This window comes from Gambusia affinis, linkage group LG11, assembly GCF_019740435.1.
Source record: "Gambusia affinis linkage group LG11, SWU_Gaff_1.0, whole genome shotgun sequence".
In the NCBI taxonomy this organism is placed as follows: domain Eukaryota; kingdom Metazoa; phylum Chordata; class Actinopteri; order Cyprinodontiformes; family Poeciliidae; genus Gambusia; species Gambusia affinis.
The window spans coordinates 25,610,444-25,623,938 of NC_057878.1; the positions used below are offsets into that span (position 1 = coordinate 25,610,444).

The following is a 13,495-nucleotide window of genomic DNA, read 5'->3' on the forward strand; positions in this document are numbered from 1 at the left end:
TTTTATTATGATATTTGCACTAGAAACTAGATAAAATACTTGGTAGAATTTTGTTTTTGCAATGCAAAATCTGAAGATCAGAAGCTCAAAATGCCTGAAAGTTGACAAAATTACAACAGACATAAAACAACAAACACTGACATGGAACCAGACAAACCGTCTCTCTAAGCCTCAGAATCGATCTTGTTTGTTTTCAGAGGACAATCAGTTCCTGGAGTGTTTGGAGTACGAACAGAAGACGGAGAGCAAACCCACTTTCAGTTCAGTCATTAAAGACGTGGAGGTGGTGGAAGGCAGCGCCGCTCGCTTCGACTGCAAAATAGAAGGTAGAGCCGATCAATATACACATTGATCAGCTGATGATCATAAACCTGCCTGTGTTTTACTAAAGTCCTTCAGTTCAGTATTAAATAATCCTGATCTTTGGGTTCCAGTTTTACACTCACTGATATATATTCTAGATTAACACTCTTCAGGATGATTATTAGAGTGGAAACTGTGAAACATTAAAAGGAGATAAGATGCTATTAACGATTTACAGTAAACGTAACTTTTTGAAGCTTATTAATTGGTTTTATACAAATAAAAATGGATTTTAACTCTATAAACATTCTGCTTTAGGATATCCTGACCCTGAGGTAGTTTGGTACAAAGACGACCAGCCAATCAAAGAGACCCGACATTTCCAGATCGACTACGATGAAGAAGGAAACTGTAGTTTGATCATTTCAGAGGTCAGAGTTCATCTGGTGCTGCACTGCTTTTTTTAGGTTGAACGACCCGGAAAGTGAAGCTGCTGTCGGTCAGAAATACTGTTTCAACATTTCTGCAACCTAAAAAAAAGTTTTGTTTTCCTTCCATCATGCCGTTTTGTTGTACTTTGTGTTGCTGCATCACATAAAATTTGCCTAAAATATAATGAATTATATGGTTGTAACATGACACAACAGTGTTTCTGAACATAATGTTGCTGTTTTTAAATTAATTATATTTATTAATTGCAAAAATCCAACATCTTGCCAAGTATTTTTCACCTAGTTTCTAGTAGTAATATCTCAGTTCATTTGAAATAAGACAAAACTAACTTTCAAGTCATTTTTCCCAAGATATAGGAGTTTGTTTTAAATCAATAATTACTTAATAATGATTTTATAAAGTTCTAGTTCCACTGGCAGATTTTTGTCACTGTCAAGACATTTTCCCAAGTTATAAGTGGAAATGGTAACGTTTCTTCAATATTAAGGTATTAGTGACTAAAAGTGACCTACGATAGCTTGCTGAAAAGTTACTTTTAAGTTACTTTCGTCTTATTTGAAGTGTATTAAGATATTTCCATTAAAATTAAACCAAAAATACTTGGTAAGATTGTATTTTTTGCAGTGCTTCATTGTTTTCTGGTGTTAACTTGCAGGTTTCAGGTGACGACGATGCCAAGTACATGGTGAAGGCCGTCAACAGTCTCGGTGAGGCGACGTGCACAGCAGATCTGCTGGTGGAGGTGATGGCTGGAGAGGACGAGGAGGAGGAGGAAGAGGAGGAAGAATAAAGATTCCTGCTGGACTTTTAGGAGGCCTGCTGCTCCTCAGCCTGTCAGAAAATTCACCCACAGTTACAGTTAGGGGTGGGAAGTGTAGGTGGGCGGAGTGATGTGAAAAGAATGAAACATGCAAACTTTTTCCCCATATTATAAACCAAAATGTCTTTTTCATACAACAAGCTCCTATATTTTGCTTTAACACTCTGTTTTAGGGTGTTTTGTGTTACACTCCGTTCAATTGGAGACCAAAATTGCAACATTTGTTTCATTTTCAGGCGGTGCAGTTCATTATGTCAAACAAACCAAAACTATTTAAAAGGCTGTTCCCCTCCCAGACTGTGGGGGCACTGCAACAACAACTACTGAAGGAAACGGCACAAAAACCTCTGAAGAAGACATGAGTGCAACTTCCTTCTTCAGGAAATGTAAACAAATGGAGTAGCATCAGATTTTAGTGGTTGTAGGATTTCTCTTTAGTCTTCTACGAAAGACTACAAGCCATTTCTCCCAGTAGCAGTAGACTCCTGCCTTAGTTTTGGTTGTATTTACCCAGAATGCCCTGCGTTGTAGTCTGCTTCCTGCTTTTCGGTCTCCAGTAAGTTTGGCCTTCACATGTACATTCGAACCGCATTAGAGTTCACTTCAATCAAACCGATACCGAAGTTTGTAGACGGACCAGTTCTTGCTTTTTAGTTCCCATCAGAGTTTAATTTACATTCACATCTCTCTGACTGACTGTCTAGACAAATGAACTAGAGTTTGATTGAAGTGGACTAAACAGGGTTGGTGTGAATGCGCCAAACAGTTCATCCCTGCAGCTTCCTGTGTTAGACTCCGCCCACCTGATGCCCCGCCCACCATCCCTCTCATATGAGGTCATATCAGTTGAACTGTCTTCCTGTGAACAACTGCTCCTCCAAAATAACCACACAGACACTTCCTGCCGTTTCACACTAGATCAACCATAACTAGTTCCTGATTTTACAAGATTCACAATTTAAAAACATCAAATATCTTTCTCACGTGGACTCTGGAGGTTCCTCCAACAGGCTCCTCCCTGCCTTAGCAGCTTGCTTTCATAAGGTTGTTCAGTTTATGGAAGCTGTGATGTCACTGAACTTTAACCTGTACAAGTTTAATTCATGATGCCTCACTTTGTCCCTGCTTGATTTGAAAACAACGTTCCAAAGCATGAGGAAAAGCATGTTTGCCAACACTTTAAGTTTAATCTTTTTGTCTGATACAAGTGCAGGAGGGGACAGAGTGAAGGTGGCCGACCCGCCTTCTTTAAATTAAACATAATTGGAGTCAAACGTTTGTGCAGCACACATTTTCATGTGCCACTTTGATTTTGAAGATATTAATAAATGTTTCCAAAGGTCATCAAAGGTTAAACAGTACTCCCATATTTGCAATATCAAATTAAATATGGTGTCAATCAAATGTGCTGTGTTTATGCCAGTTTGCACACAAACTAGCATAAACTACTTTATGCTCAAACATAACTTAAAATGACACCAGCACAAATGAAAAACGTTTGACACCACTTTCCTTTAATCTGAAGAAGGTGTGGCGGCCATCTTTACTCAGGTCAGGAGAACTTCACTGTGTCTGTGCCTTAAAGCTGTGCTGAGCCCAGTCTGACCTGGAGGTTCTGCAGTGATCACATTTGTTCTTTATCTTCTGCAACTGAGCTTCTCCTGTTGATATCTGACAGTCCAGCTTCACTCTTGATCATCATTTTGTGTTTCAGCTGCAGGTTTACGAAGCTTCAGTCACGTTTGGCCTCCTGCTGTTAGCCTTAAAGCGTCACCCTGAGTCACACTCAGAGTTTCTCCATCATGCTGTGGGACAATTTTCTTCCTCTGTGGCCTTAAAAACTGTTCATGAATCAGGAAAACCTCAGCATGAATCTCCCAGTTTCTGACTCCAAGCATCACAAAGGAGCAGATTAAATGTTTTATTGGATTGCTGTGAAGTCTCTCTGTGTGGCGGCAGAAACTCTGGGTGAAAGTCACATTCCAGCTGTTTGTGTTTGAACCTTTTCATGAAATCTGATTCCTCTTAAAAATCAGACACCAAAGATGTTTTTGTTTTTTCTGCTAACTCACAGGTGTGTTTGTGTGCGTGTGTATGCGTGTGTGAGTATTTCCTCTGCAGTTTTCAACCATCCGATTTGTGTGTTTGGAGTCATTTTTTGTTATTTAATGCACAGATTTTTAATTATATGATTATTCTTCCAGAAGGGGTTAAAGCACTTCATGTCCCCGCCTATTAAAGCAGAGGTGGACTCACTCTTTGTTTTGTTTTTGTATTAGATGTATGTAGATTTAATTACTTTAATTTTTATAAAAATATACCAGTTTGATGAACTGTATGAGAACACTACGACTGTAGTTACTCACAGAAAACAAATAAATTTTTATCACTAAACTAGGGTGACCATATTTTCATTTAGGAAAACCAGGACACCTTGGGGGGGAAAGGGGGGCATGCACTCACGTAACATAGGCCTACGTAATCCTACAATAACATGATATTTACAGTTGGTTTATTAAAAAAAATTTCTTCAAAACTGCAGAAGTTTCGCACTTTCCCATTCAAATGCTCGGAAGCGAAGTGAGGCAGCAGCCGCTGAGCCTCACCTGGGATTGATCAACCTCTCGCTATCTGCCATTCTATGAGAGCAAGCTCCTCCTGTCTGTACGTCACCAATAAAATGGTTAAAAAACATTTCATATCTGAACTGATTTTCCATAATTTAGCTTATATATATAATGTACAGTGTTTCTTGTCGCCAGCTGTGTGTGTAACGTGTTTCGTGTGCTGAGAAGCGATCAGAAACGGCAGAGAACAGATTGGAGGTGAGGCAGGCAGTTCTCTTGCCTCATGGCAGGGGGCGCTCATGATCCCAGATATTGTGACTCCACAACTGCAGAGAAAGAGACAGTAACAGCGAGCTAGCCATGGAGCTAGCCATACAGTAAAGTGCAGCGATATATTTGTAACCCAGTCCAAAATAAGAGTATTTTGTATTGAGTTAAGTTCATGGAAGGAATAATAATTTAGAATGTGTTAAGCATGTTTGCTTAAATATGTTAAAATTGTTATAAATATGTGTTAGCAAAAAGAAATGTATTTAAAACCGTTTTATAGGAAAGTAATCTTCACCATATTTTATTTTGAAGGGCTTATGTTTGTAAGAGGAAGTGGGGTAGAACAAAGCAATTTCATTGGTCCATGGTTGGCTGAGGGTCAGCAGGAAAAGAAAACAGAGGGAAAAACAAGAGAAGAGAGATAGAAAACCGCGCTGGAAAATGTGGCAGAGTTAATGAGAAACGAGTGTTTTTGTAGCTATTTAGGTTCTCAACTCGACAGTCTATTTATAAATATCAACTCTACACTTTTGTTTGTAGCTACTGTGATCATTCCAAACCGGAATTCGCTGTACAGTAGGTGCAAGTAATATGTAATGCTCGCTAGCGCATTAGCCTAATAGCATTCATTAGCACAATGAATGGACACTGAGTACTGTGAGCTAACTCGGCTAACAGAAGACTAATGTTTCCGTCATGGGAGCGTTACAGAACTGAGCCTAGTGCAAAGAGATGAGCTTACATTGAGTCTGTGTCTGCGCTGGATTTTCTTCCTGTTTTCCTGAATCCTGTGAAGGAGCTGAAGACATCTTGCCAACCGGACTAAGGACAAGTTTAATTTCAAGAAGGTTCAAGGTTTTCTCTGGAGTAAGGTACCAAATTCCACGCTTCATCATCACATCAGGCCTGCAACGGGTTTATTTTTTTTGGGACTATATTTCAGTTAATTATTGCCGGCTTAGGTGAACATTTAAGTGTGGGCCCACATTGAAAAAACAGGTTTTGAAACCAAAAGTGTTTTTTGTGAACTTATTATTGTGTTCAATATATGTTCAGAAATCTCATACAGGTGTGTGTTTGATTTATTGTAGAATAGTATTTGGAGTTTATTATTTTTGGTCAAAGCTATATTATTGAGTGACGAGAATAGAAAAGTACTGGAGTATTATTATCCTAAAGTGAAACTTAAACAAAGGTTTAAACACGAGAGTGTTATTATTTATAAGTTAATGGGTTTAATGAACTCAGGGGCCCTTACCCACTTCATTGCGGTATAATTGGGCTACATAAAATGGAGGCACCGCTGGGATCCTTTGTTTAAGTTTTGATGTATTAGTTCAAAGTATTTTCTGATCATTATTGTTAAGGTAAAAGTGAGACAAAATGCAGCAAACCGAGGTTATTGTGAATAAACTTAGGAGTTGGTGTCGAGGGGAAGGCATAAATGAGAGCCATGCATTGTTGACAAAAGTTCCCCAAAATACAGAAGTTGCACAAATAGAAGAGACATTGCAGACTATAAAGTGTCTGGGGCGTGTGCGTGTGAGGGGAAGAATGTTGGATGAATCAACTGATCAAATATTAGTGCTTTGTGAGTGCAGGGAGAAACTTAGAAATGCAGATATACCAAGAGAGGTGCTGACTTTAGATGAGTCTACAGTATGGCCTATATTCATTACTGCAGAATCTTCAAGTGCAGATGAAGATTTTAGTGCAAAACTAAATACCCTGTTACAAGAAGAAGGGAAGACTGCAGAGGATGTGCATGCTCTTCTAGCTGGTTCAGAACCCATTCCCTCACCCACAGAGTCCCTCATTCGTGCTGTGAGTGATCTACTGGACAAAGCAGTTAAACCTGCAACAGAAACTGGAGGATTTCGCCGCCTGCGCACTTTCTCCGGCATAGTGCCCACTCCTGCAGGTGAAGAACAATTTGATCATTGGTTGGAGCAAGCTTACATGATGGTGGAAGTGAGTGAATGTTCAGCAAAAGAAAAACGACGGAGAATAATGGAGAGCCTAAAGGGTCCTGCATTAGAAGTCATCAAAGCAGTTCGCCTTTCTGATCCAAATGTTAGTCCTGAAGAGTGTCTAGAAGCTCTTGATAGTGCATTTGGGATGGCAGAGTCAGGAGATGATTTATACTTCGCTTTTAGACTGATGCAACAACAGTCTGGGGAAAAATTGTCAGACTTCCTACGAAGACTAGAGCGCAGTTTGTCGAAAGTAGTTCAAAGAGATGGCCTTCCTGCCTCAAGCATGAACAAAGCTCGGATTGAACAGTTGCTTAAAGGCGCAGTGGGTTCAGACTTAATGCTAATTCAGCTCAGGTTGAGGGAGAGAAAAGGGAACCCTCCAACCTTTCTTGAACTATTGCGTGAAATTCGTGCTGAAGAGGAGTATGAAGCATCTAGAGCTAAATTAACTCCATCAGTACGTGCAGTCCACCCCAAACCTCAGATAGATCAAAATCATTCTGAAATTCAGAGTTTGAGGGCTGAGATAAGAGAGGTAAAGTCAATGTTCGCTGCACTTTCTTCACAATCCCTTCAAGATACTGCTGATAAACATGACAAATGTTCAACTGACAGAGAGAGACTTAAAGAACCAAGTCTGGATGCTGAAGTTGTGGCTTTAAAGAAACAAGTTAAACAGCTGCAGCAAAAAGTCAAGTCCACAGTGTCACATCACGTTGAAACACCACCAGCTGTCATGGCCGTGTACACTCCAAGTAGACGTCCTGATGCAGATGAACGTTTTTGCTACCGCTGTGGTGAAAGCGGACATATGGCAAGTAAATGCAGAAGGCCAGAAAATCAAAATAAAGTTATTCAGAGGCTTATTCAAGCACTCAAAAAAGCTAAAACCCCAAATGCACAGTCTTCTACTGATGAAAGCGTTGAACAGAGTGCTACAGTAAGAAAGAGTGCAGTGGGTAACCTACAATCTGTTGGGCTGCCAGAAGGACTAATAGGGCCACCGTCCTTAGAACCCTTAAAAATTAATGGACAGCTCTGTGATGCCCTATTAGACAGCGGTTCCCGAGTTAGCATCATCTTCGAATCCTGGTACAGGAAGCACCTGTCTGACACACCCATTCACCCTGTCAGTAAACTAGACATATGGGGTTTGAGTGATTCCAGCTACCCATATCTCGGCTATGTGATAGTAGATATGGAGTTTCCCAAAAAAGTGACTGGAGCTCCAGCTGCTTTGTCAGTCCTAGCTCTGATTTGTCCAGATCCACCTGGTCCAGACCAAACCCCGGTCATTATTGGGACCAATGCAAAAGCCAATCTTCCAAAACGCTTGGCTCAGCTGTGTGAGGAAACATCTGAGACGCATGTTCAGACATTAGGAATACACAGTCTTCTGCTTGGAGATGCAGAAAGACATTTGGGTTCAAAAGAAGAGAATGAAGAGATCGGATGTATAAAATGGGAGGGTCCTGGAGACCTGACATTTCCTGCTGGGAGTAAATGTAAAGCATCTTGCAGAGTGGGTGTGGAGAAGCCTCTCACTGATGACATCTTGGTAGTGGAGTCTTCAACCATAAATCCCCTTCCTGCTGGTGTGCTGCTACAAGCCATGGTTATTCCAAGTAATGCTGTGGATGTGAACCAGCTGACCTTATTGTTCCAGAATGAATCTTTGAGAGACATAACAGTTCCAGCTGGCACTGTTGTGGGATGTCTGTGTGTCACTGATGTTGTCACAACAGTTTCCAAACAAAACACTGTAAATTCAGGATTCGATGCAGGTCTGATAAATTTTGGAGACTCACCCGTTCCAGAACAGTGGAAGCAAAGACTTTGTCAGAAACTATCTGAACGAGCATCTGTCTTCTCTCTGGATGAGCTGGATGTGGGACTCGCTAAAGAGGTGGAGCATACAATTAGACTGTCAGATCCTCGCCCATTTCGAGAGCGCTCCAGACGCATCGCTCCGGCAGATATTAATGATGTACGCTGTCATATACAGAAACTGCTAGCTGCAGGCATCATTAAAGAGTCTAAAAGTCCATATGCATCTCCCATTGTAATTGTGAGAAAAAAGAATGGAGATGTAAGGATGTGTGTTGATTATCGGACACTTAACAGTCGAACTGTGCCCGATCAATACACCACGCCCCGTATTGATGAAGCTCTTGACTGCCTTTCTGGTAGTCAGTGGTTTTCAGTCTTAGACTTGAGGAGCGGCTATTATCAGATAGCTATGAAGGAAGAGGACAAAGAAAAAACAGCTTTTATTTGCCCTCTAGGATTTTATCAGTTTGAGAGGATGCCACAGGGTATCACAGGAGCTCCTGCAACTTTCCAACGCTTGATGGAAAAAGCAGTAGGTGACATGAACCTCCTCCAAGTACTTGTGTACCTTGATGACCTTATTATCTTTGGAAAGACTCTGGAAGAACATGAGGAGAGACTCCTAAAGGTTCTTGACAGACTCCAAGAAGTAGGGCTCAAGATTTCCCTGGATAAATGTCAGTTCTGTCAGACAAGGGTGAAATATGTAGGTCACATAGTGTCTGCAGAAGGTGTCTCAGCTGATCCAACAAAAATTGAAGCTGTTACCACATGGCCAATGCCTACTAATCTGAAGACCCTGCGGTCATTCTTAGGATTTTGTGGGTACTACCGGAGGTTTATCCAGAATTATTCCTCCATAGTCCGCCCATTGACTGACCTAACTAAAGGATATGGACCCACGCAGCGTGGGAGAAAACCCAAAAAGGATGAAGCTAAAGTTTATCTGGATGAGCGGGAGCCATTCCGAGAGAGATGGGATCAATCATGCACTGATGCATTTGAGGAAGTGAAACACTGCCTTACCAATGCCCCGGTCCTGGCTTTCGCTGACCCCAGCAAAGCTTACGTCTTGCATGTAGACGCCAGTCTGAACGGACTAGGCGCTGTCCTTTATCAAGAGTATCCGGAGGGACTGCGACCAGTGGCCTTTGCCAGCCGCAAACTAAGCTCGTCAGAAAGGAATTATGCCATTCATCAGTTGGAGTTTTTGTCTCTCAAGTGGGCGGTCGTGGAGAAATTCCATGATTATCTCTATGGAGCACGCTTCACTGTACGAACGGACAACAATCCCCTAACTTATGTCCTCACCTCAGCAAAGCTTAATGCTACTGGGCATCGTTGGCTGTCAGACTTATCAGTCTATGATTTTGACATAATATACAGACGGGGAAAAAACAACATTGATGCGGATTTATTGTCACGGAGGGAAACTGGAGGGAAAGATTCTGGGTGGCAAAGTATATCACAAGCGGGAGTAAAGTCAATATGTCAGAAAGTTGGCACCAATGGTTCTCCTGCAGATTCTCCTAATTATGCAGAACAGCTTGGAATCTCTCCTGAGTGTATCCCTGATGTATATGCTTACCCTACGCGTTTGCAACTCAACTCCCTGGAACAAATGTCAAGACAAGAACTTATTACAGCTCAAAGTGAAGACTCTCTCATAGGACCAACAATCCAAGCACTGAGCGATGGAAAATGGCCGGATGACATCAAAGCTAATCCAGAGATGGTGGCTATGAAGAGAGAGATTGGAAAGTTAAACATGAAAAATGGACTGTTGCATCGTGTGAGCAAAAATCAATCATCACACAACACTCACCAACTGGTCCTGCCTGCCCAGTTCAGAGCAACTGTGCTGAAATCTCTTCATGATGATTTAGGTCATCTGGGAGTTGAACGAACTACTGATATGATCCGAAGTAGATTCTTCTGGCCTAAGATGTCCTCTGATGTTGAGCAGTACATTAAAAACTGTGGAGAGTGCATTTTGAGGAAAACTCCATGTTCAAAAGTAGCACCCTTGAACCAAATGGTTAGTACTGGGCCATTGGATCTGGTTTGTATCGATTTCCTTTCCATGGAACCAGATTCCAAAGGCATCAGCAATGTGTTAATCGTCACAGATCATTTCACCAGATATGCTCAAGCTTTTCCTGCTAAAAATCAAAAGGCTCTCACGGTTGCTAAGATTTTAGTGGAGAAATATTTTGTGCATTATGGACTTCCCACACGTATTCACTCCGATCAAGGGAGGGACTTTGAGTCTCGACTAATCAAAGAACTGTTGACGTTATTGGGCATTAAAAAATCTCGGACAACCCCATACCACCCACAAGGTGATCCGCAGCCAGAGAGATTTAATAGGACTTTGCTATCCATGCTGGGAACGTTGAATCAAGAAAAGAAAAGACAATGGAGCCAGTATGTTGTTCACTTAGTGCACGCTTATAACAGCACCAAATGTGATGCAACTGGATTTTCTCCATATTTTCTCATGTTTGGGCGAGAAGCAAAACTCCCAGTGGATGTGTGCTTTGGGACACCCCTGGATGAAGAGGGAGACCGTCGGCATTCCTCTTATGTTGCAAAGTTAAAAGATAACCTGCAAAGAGCTTATGAGATGGCAACTGAAGCAGCCAACAAACTGCATCTGCGTAACAAAAAAGCATATGACAGAAGAGTTGGGTTTCATCATTTGGAACCTGGTGACAAAGTTTTGATGAAAAATCTTGGATTAAAAGGGAAACACAAGCTTGAGAACCGCTGGTGTGATATTCCCTATGTGGTTGTGGAGAAGATGCCAAACCTGCCTGTGTATAAAGTGAAACCACAGAATGGAAAAGGGAAGTTCAAAACTATGCACAGAGACAACCTCTTGCCCATAGGAGACTATGTGCGTATGCCCATGGTGGATAATCTTCCAGAAGTTCACCCAAACTTACCAACAAGAGCACAAAGACGAACTACATATAAGAGACACAACAACGATCATTCAGTACAGGTGGCACCCGAGGAATCAACTGAGTCATCTGACTTTGAGTGGGAGTTACCACACCGACCATACCGGACTTATCTGGAGGGAATACTCCAGGAACACAACAATAGACGTGCACCACAAGAGCCTACTGTTCACGAGTCAGAGTCAGAGTCAGAGTCAGAGTTGGAGTCAGAACCTGAACCTGTCTCTAGTGAAGATGACCGGCCATGTCCAAGTAGTTCTAACAGCAGAATGAGTCATGCACATTCAAGACCAAAACGCACCATTAAACCAGTAGTGAGACTTACTTATGATGAACCTGGCAAAGCTAGTGATCAACCCCTCACTATCGTTCATAGGGGTGTTGTCATAAAAATACAGAGCTAAAAAGTGGTTAAAACTGCCCTTCCCATTGTTGAGTTATCCAAATGTTCATAAAGTCTGTTGGGGACACCAGACATTTAGAGGGGGGAAGGTGTAACCCAGTCCAAAATAAGAGTATTTTGTATTGAGTTAAGTTCATGGAAGGAATAATAATTTAGAATGTGTTAAGCATGTTTGCTTAAATATGTTAAAATTGTTATAAATATGTGTTAGCAAAAAGAAATGTATTTAAAACCGTTTTATAGGAAAGTAATCTTCACCATATTTTATTTTGAAGGGCTTATGTTTGTAAGAGGAAGTGGGGTAGAACAAAGCAATTTCATTGGTCCATGGTTGGCTGAGGGTCAGCAGGAAAAGAAAACAGAGGGAAAAACAAGAGAAGAGAGATAGAAAACCGCGCTGGAAAATGTGGCAGAGTTAATGAGAAACGAGTGTTTTTGTAGCTATTTAGGTTCTCAACTCGACAGTCTATTTATAAATATCAACTCTACACTTTTGTTTGTAGCTACTGTGATCATTCCAAACCGGAATTCGCTGTACAGTAGGTGCAAGTAATATGTAATGCTCGCTAGCGCATTAGCCTAATAGCATTCATTAGCACAATGAATGGACACTGAGTACTGTGAGCTAACTCGGCTAACAGAAGACTAATGTTTCCGTCATGGGAGCGTTACAGAACTGAGCCTAGTGCAAAGAGATGAGCTTACATTGAGTCTGTGTCTGCGCTGGATTTTCTTCCTGTTTTCCTGAATCCTGTGAAGGAGCTGAAGACATCTTGCCAACCGGACTAAGGACAAGTTTAATTTCAAGAAGGTTCAAGGTTTTCTCTGGAGTAAGGTACCAAATTCCACGCTTCATCATCACATCAGGCCTGCAACGGGTTTATTTTTTTTGGGACTATATTTCAGTTAATTATTGCCGGCTTAGGTGAACATTTAAGTGTGGGCCCACATTGAAAAAACAGGTTTTGAAACCAAAAGTGTTTTTTGTGAACTTATTATTGTGTTCAATATATGTTCAGAAATCTCATACAGGTGTGTGTTTGATTTATTGTAGAATAGTATTTGGAGTTTATTATTTTTGGTCAAAGCTATATTATTGAGTGACGAGAATAGAAAAGTACTGGAGTATTATTATCCTAAAGTGAAACTTAAACAAAGGTTTAAACACGAGAGTGTTATTATTTATAAGTTAATGGGTTTAATGAACTCAGGGGCCCTTACCCACTTCATTGCGGTATAATTGGGCTACATATTTATAGTTTTCTCCTCTTACCACAGCAATAGCTTATTAATAATCACAAAATAAACATTAAGCCTAAAACCATACCACTGTAACAAACTGAATGTTCAGTGTGGGAAATACTTCAGTGTTTTTTCTTTTAGGGACGTTGTTGTCAGTTGCTATGGCAACGAGTCTTGAGTTGTAAACGGGTTTTCCCTTTGCTGTGGAGCACAGCACGAAATTAATAATACCTAAATTTCCGTGTTTCATTGAGTTAGTTTGCACCGCACGTCATGATTTTAAGCTGGAGCGCCAGGAGAGAAACCTGCAGATTTCTGTTTAATATTTTATTTATGGAATTAAATTACAAAATGTACTTCTGACATTTTGTAGTTAAATGTCAGAAGTACATTTAATTATTTCTGAGCCTTTATTTTGAAATAAATGCTCTAGTAAAGTGGGTTATGAGACAGGGGATTCAAACCCAGGACTTTTCTTCTTGCAAGGCAACAGTGCTCCCAACTGAGCTACTGTCCAACCGTTTTATTCACAAAATTAATGTTTTACTCACACTTAAGAGAATTTAGAGACTTATTAACCAAAGAGAAAGAGAAACTTGCAAACATAAATCCCAGCATTTATGGGATAAAATCTTTTTATTCCATAAATCTTTGTTTCTCTGGCC

At 40.8% G+C, this 13,495-nt stretch overlaps 1 protein-coding gene across 2 annotated transcripts in view; it reads left to right on the forward strand.

Annotated features, from left to right (window-relative positions):
* The window catches only part of mylka (myosin, light chain kinase a), a 55,993-nt gene extending 51,723 nt beyond the window's left edge, over positions 1-4,270 (forward strand). For both annotated transcript variants that reach the window (XM_044131644.1, XM_044131643.1), the window contains 3 exons: positions 198-326; positions 622-734; positions 1,412-4,270. In XM_044131644.1, the coding sequence (XP_043987579.1) occupies positions 198-326; positions 622-734; positions 1,412-1,546 (377 nt within the window). In that variant the 3' untranslated portion in view covers positions 1,547-4,270. The remainder of the gene's footprint in view (positions 1-197; positions 327-621; positions 735-1,411) is intronic.
* The last annotated feature ends 9,225 nt before the right edge of the window (positions 4,271-13,495 follow it).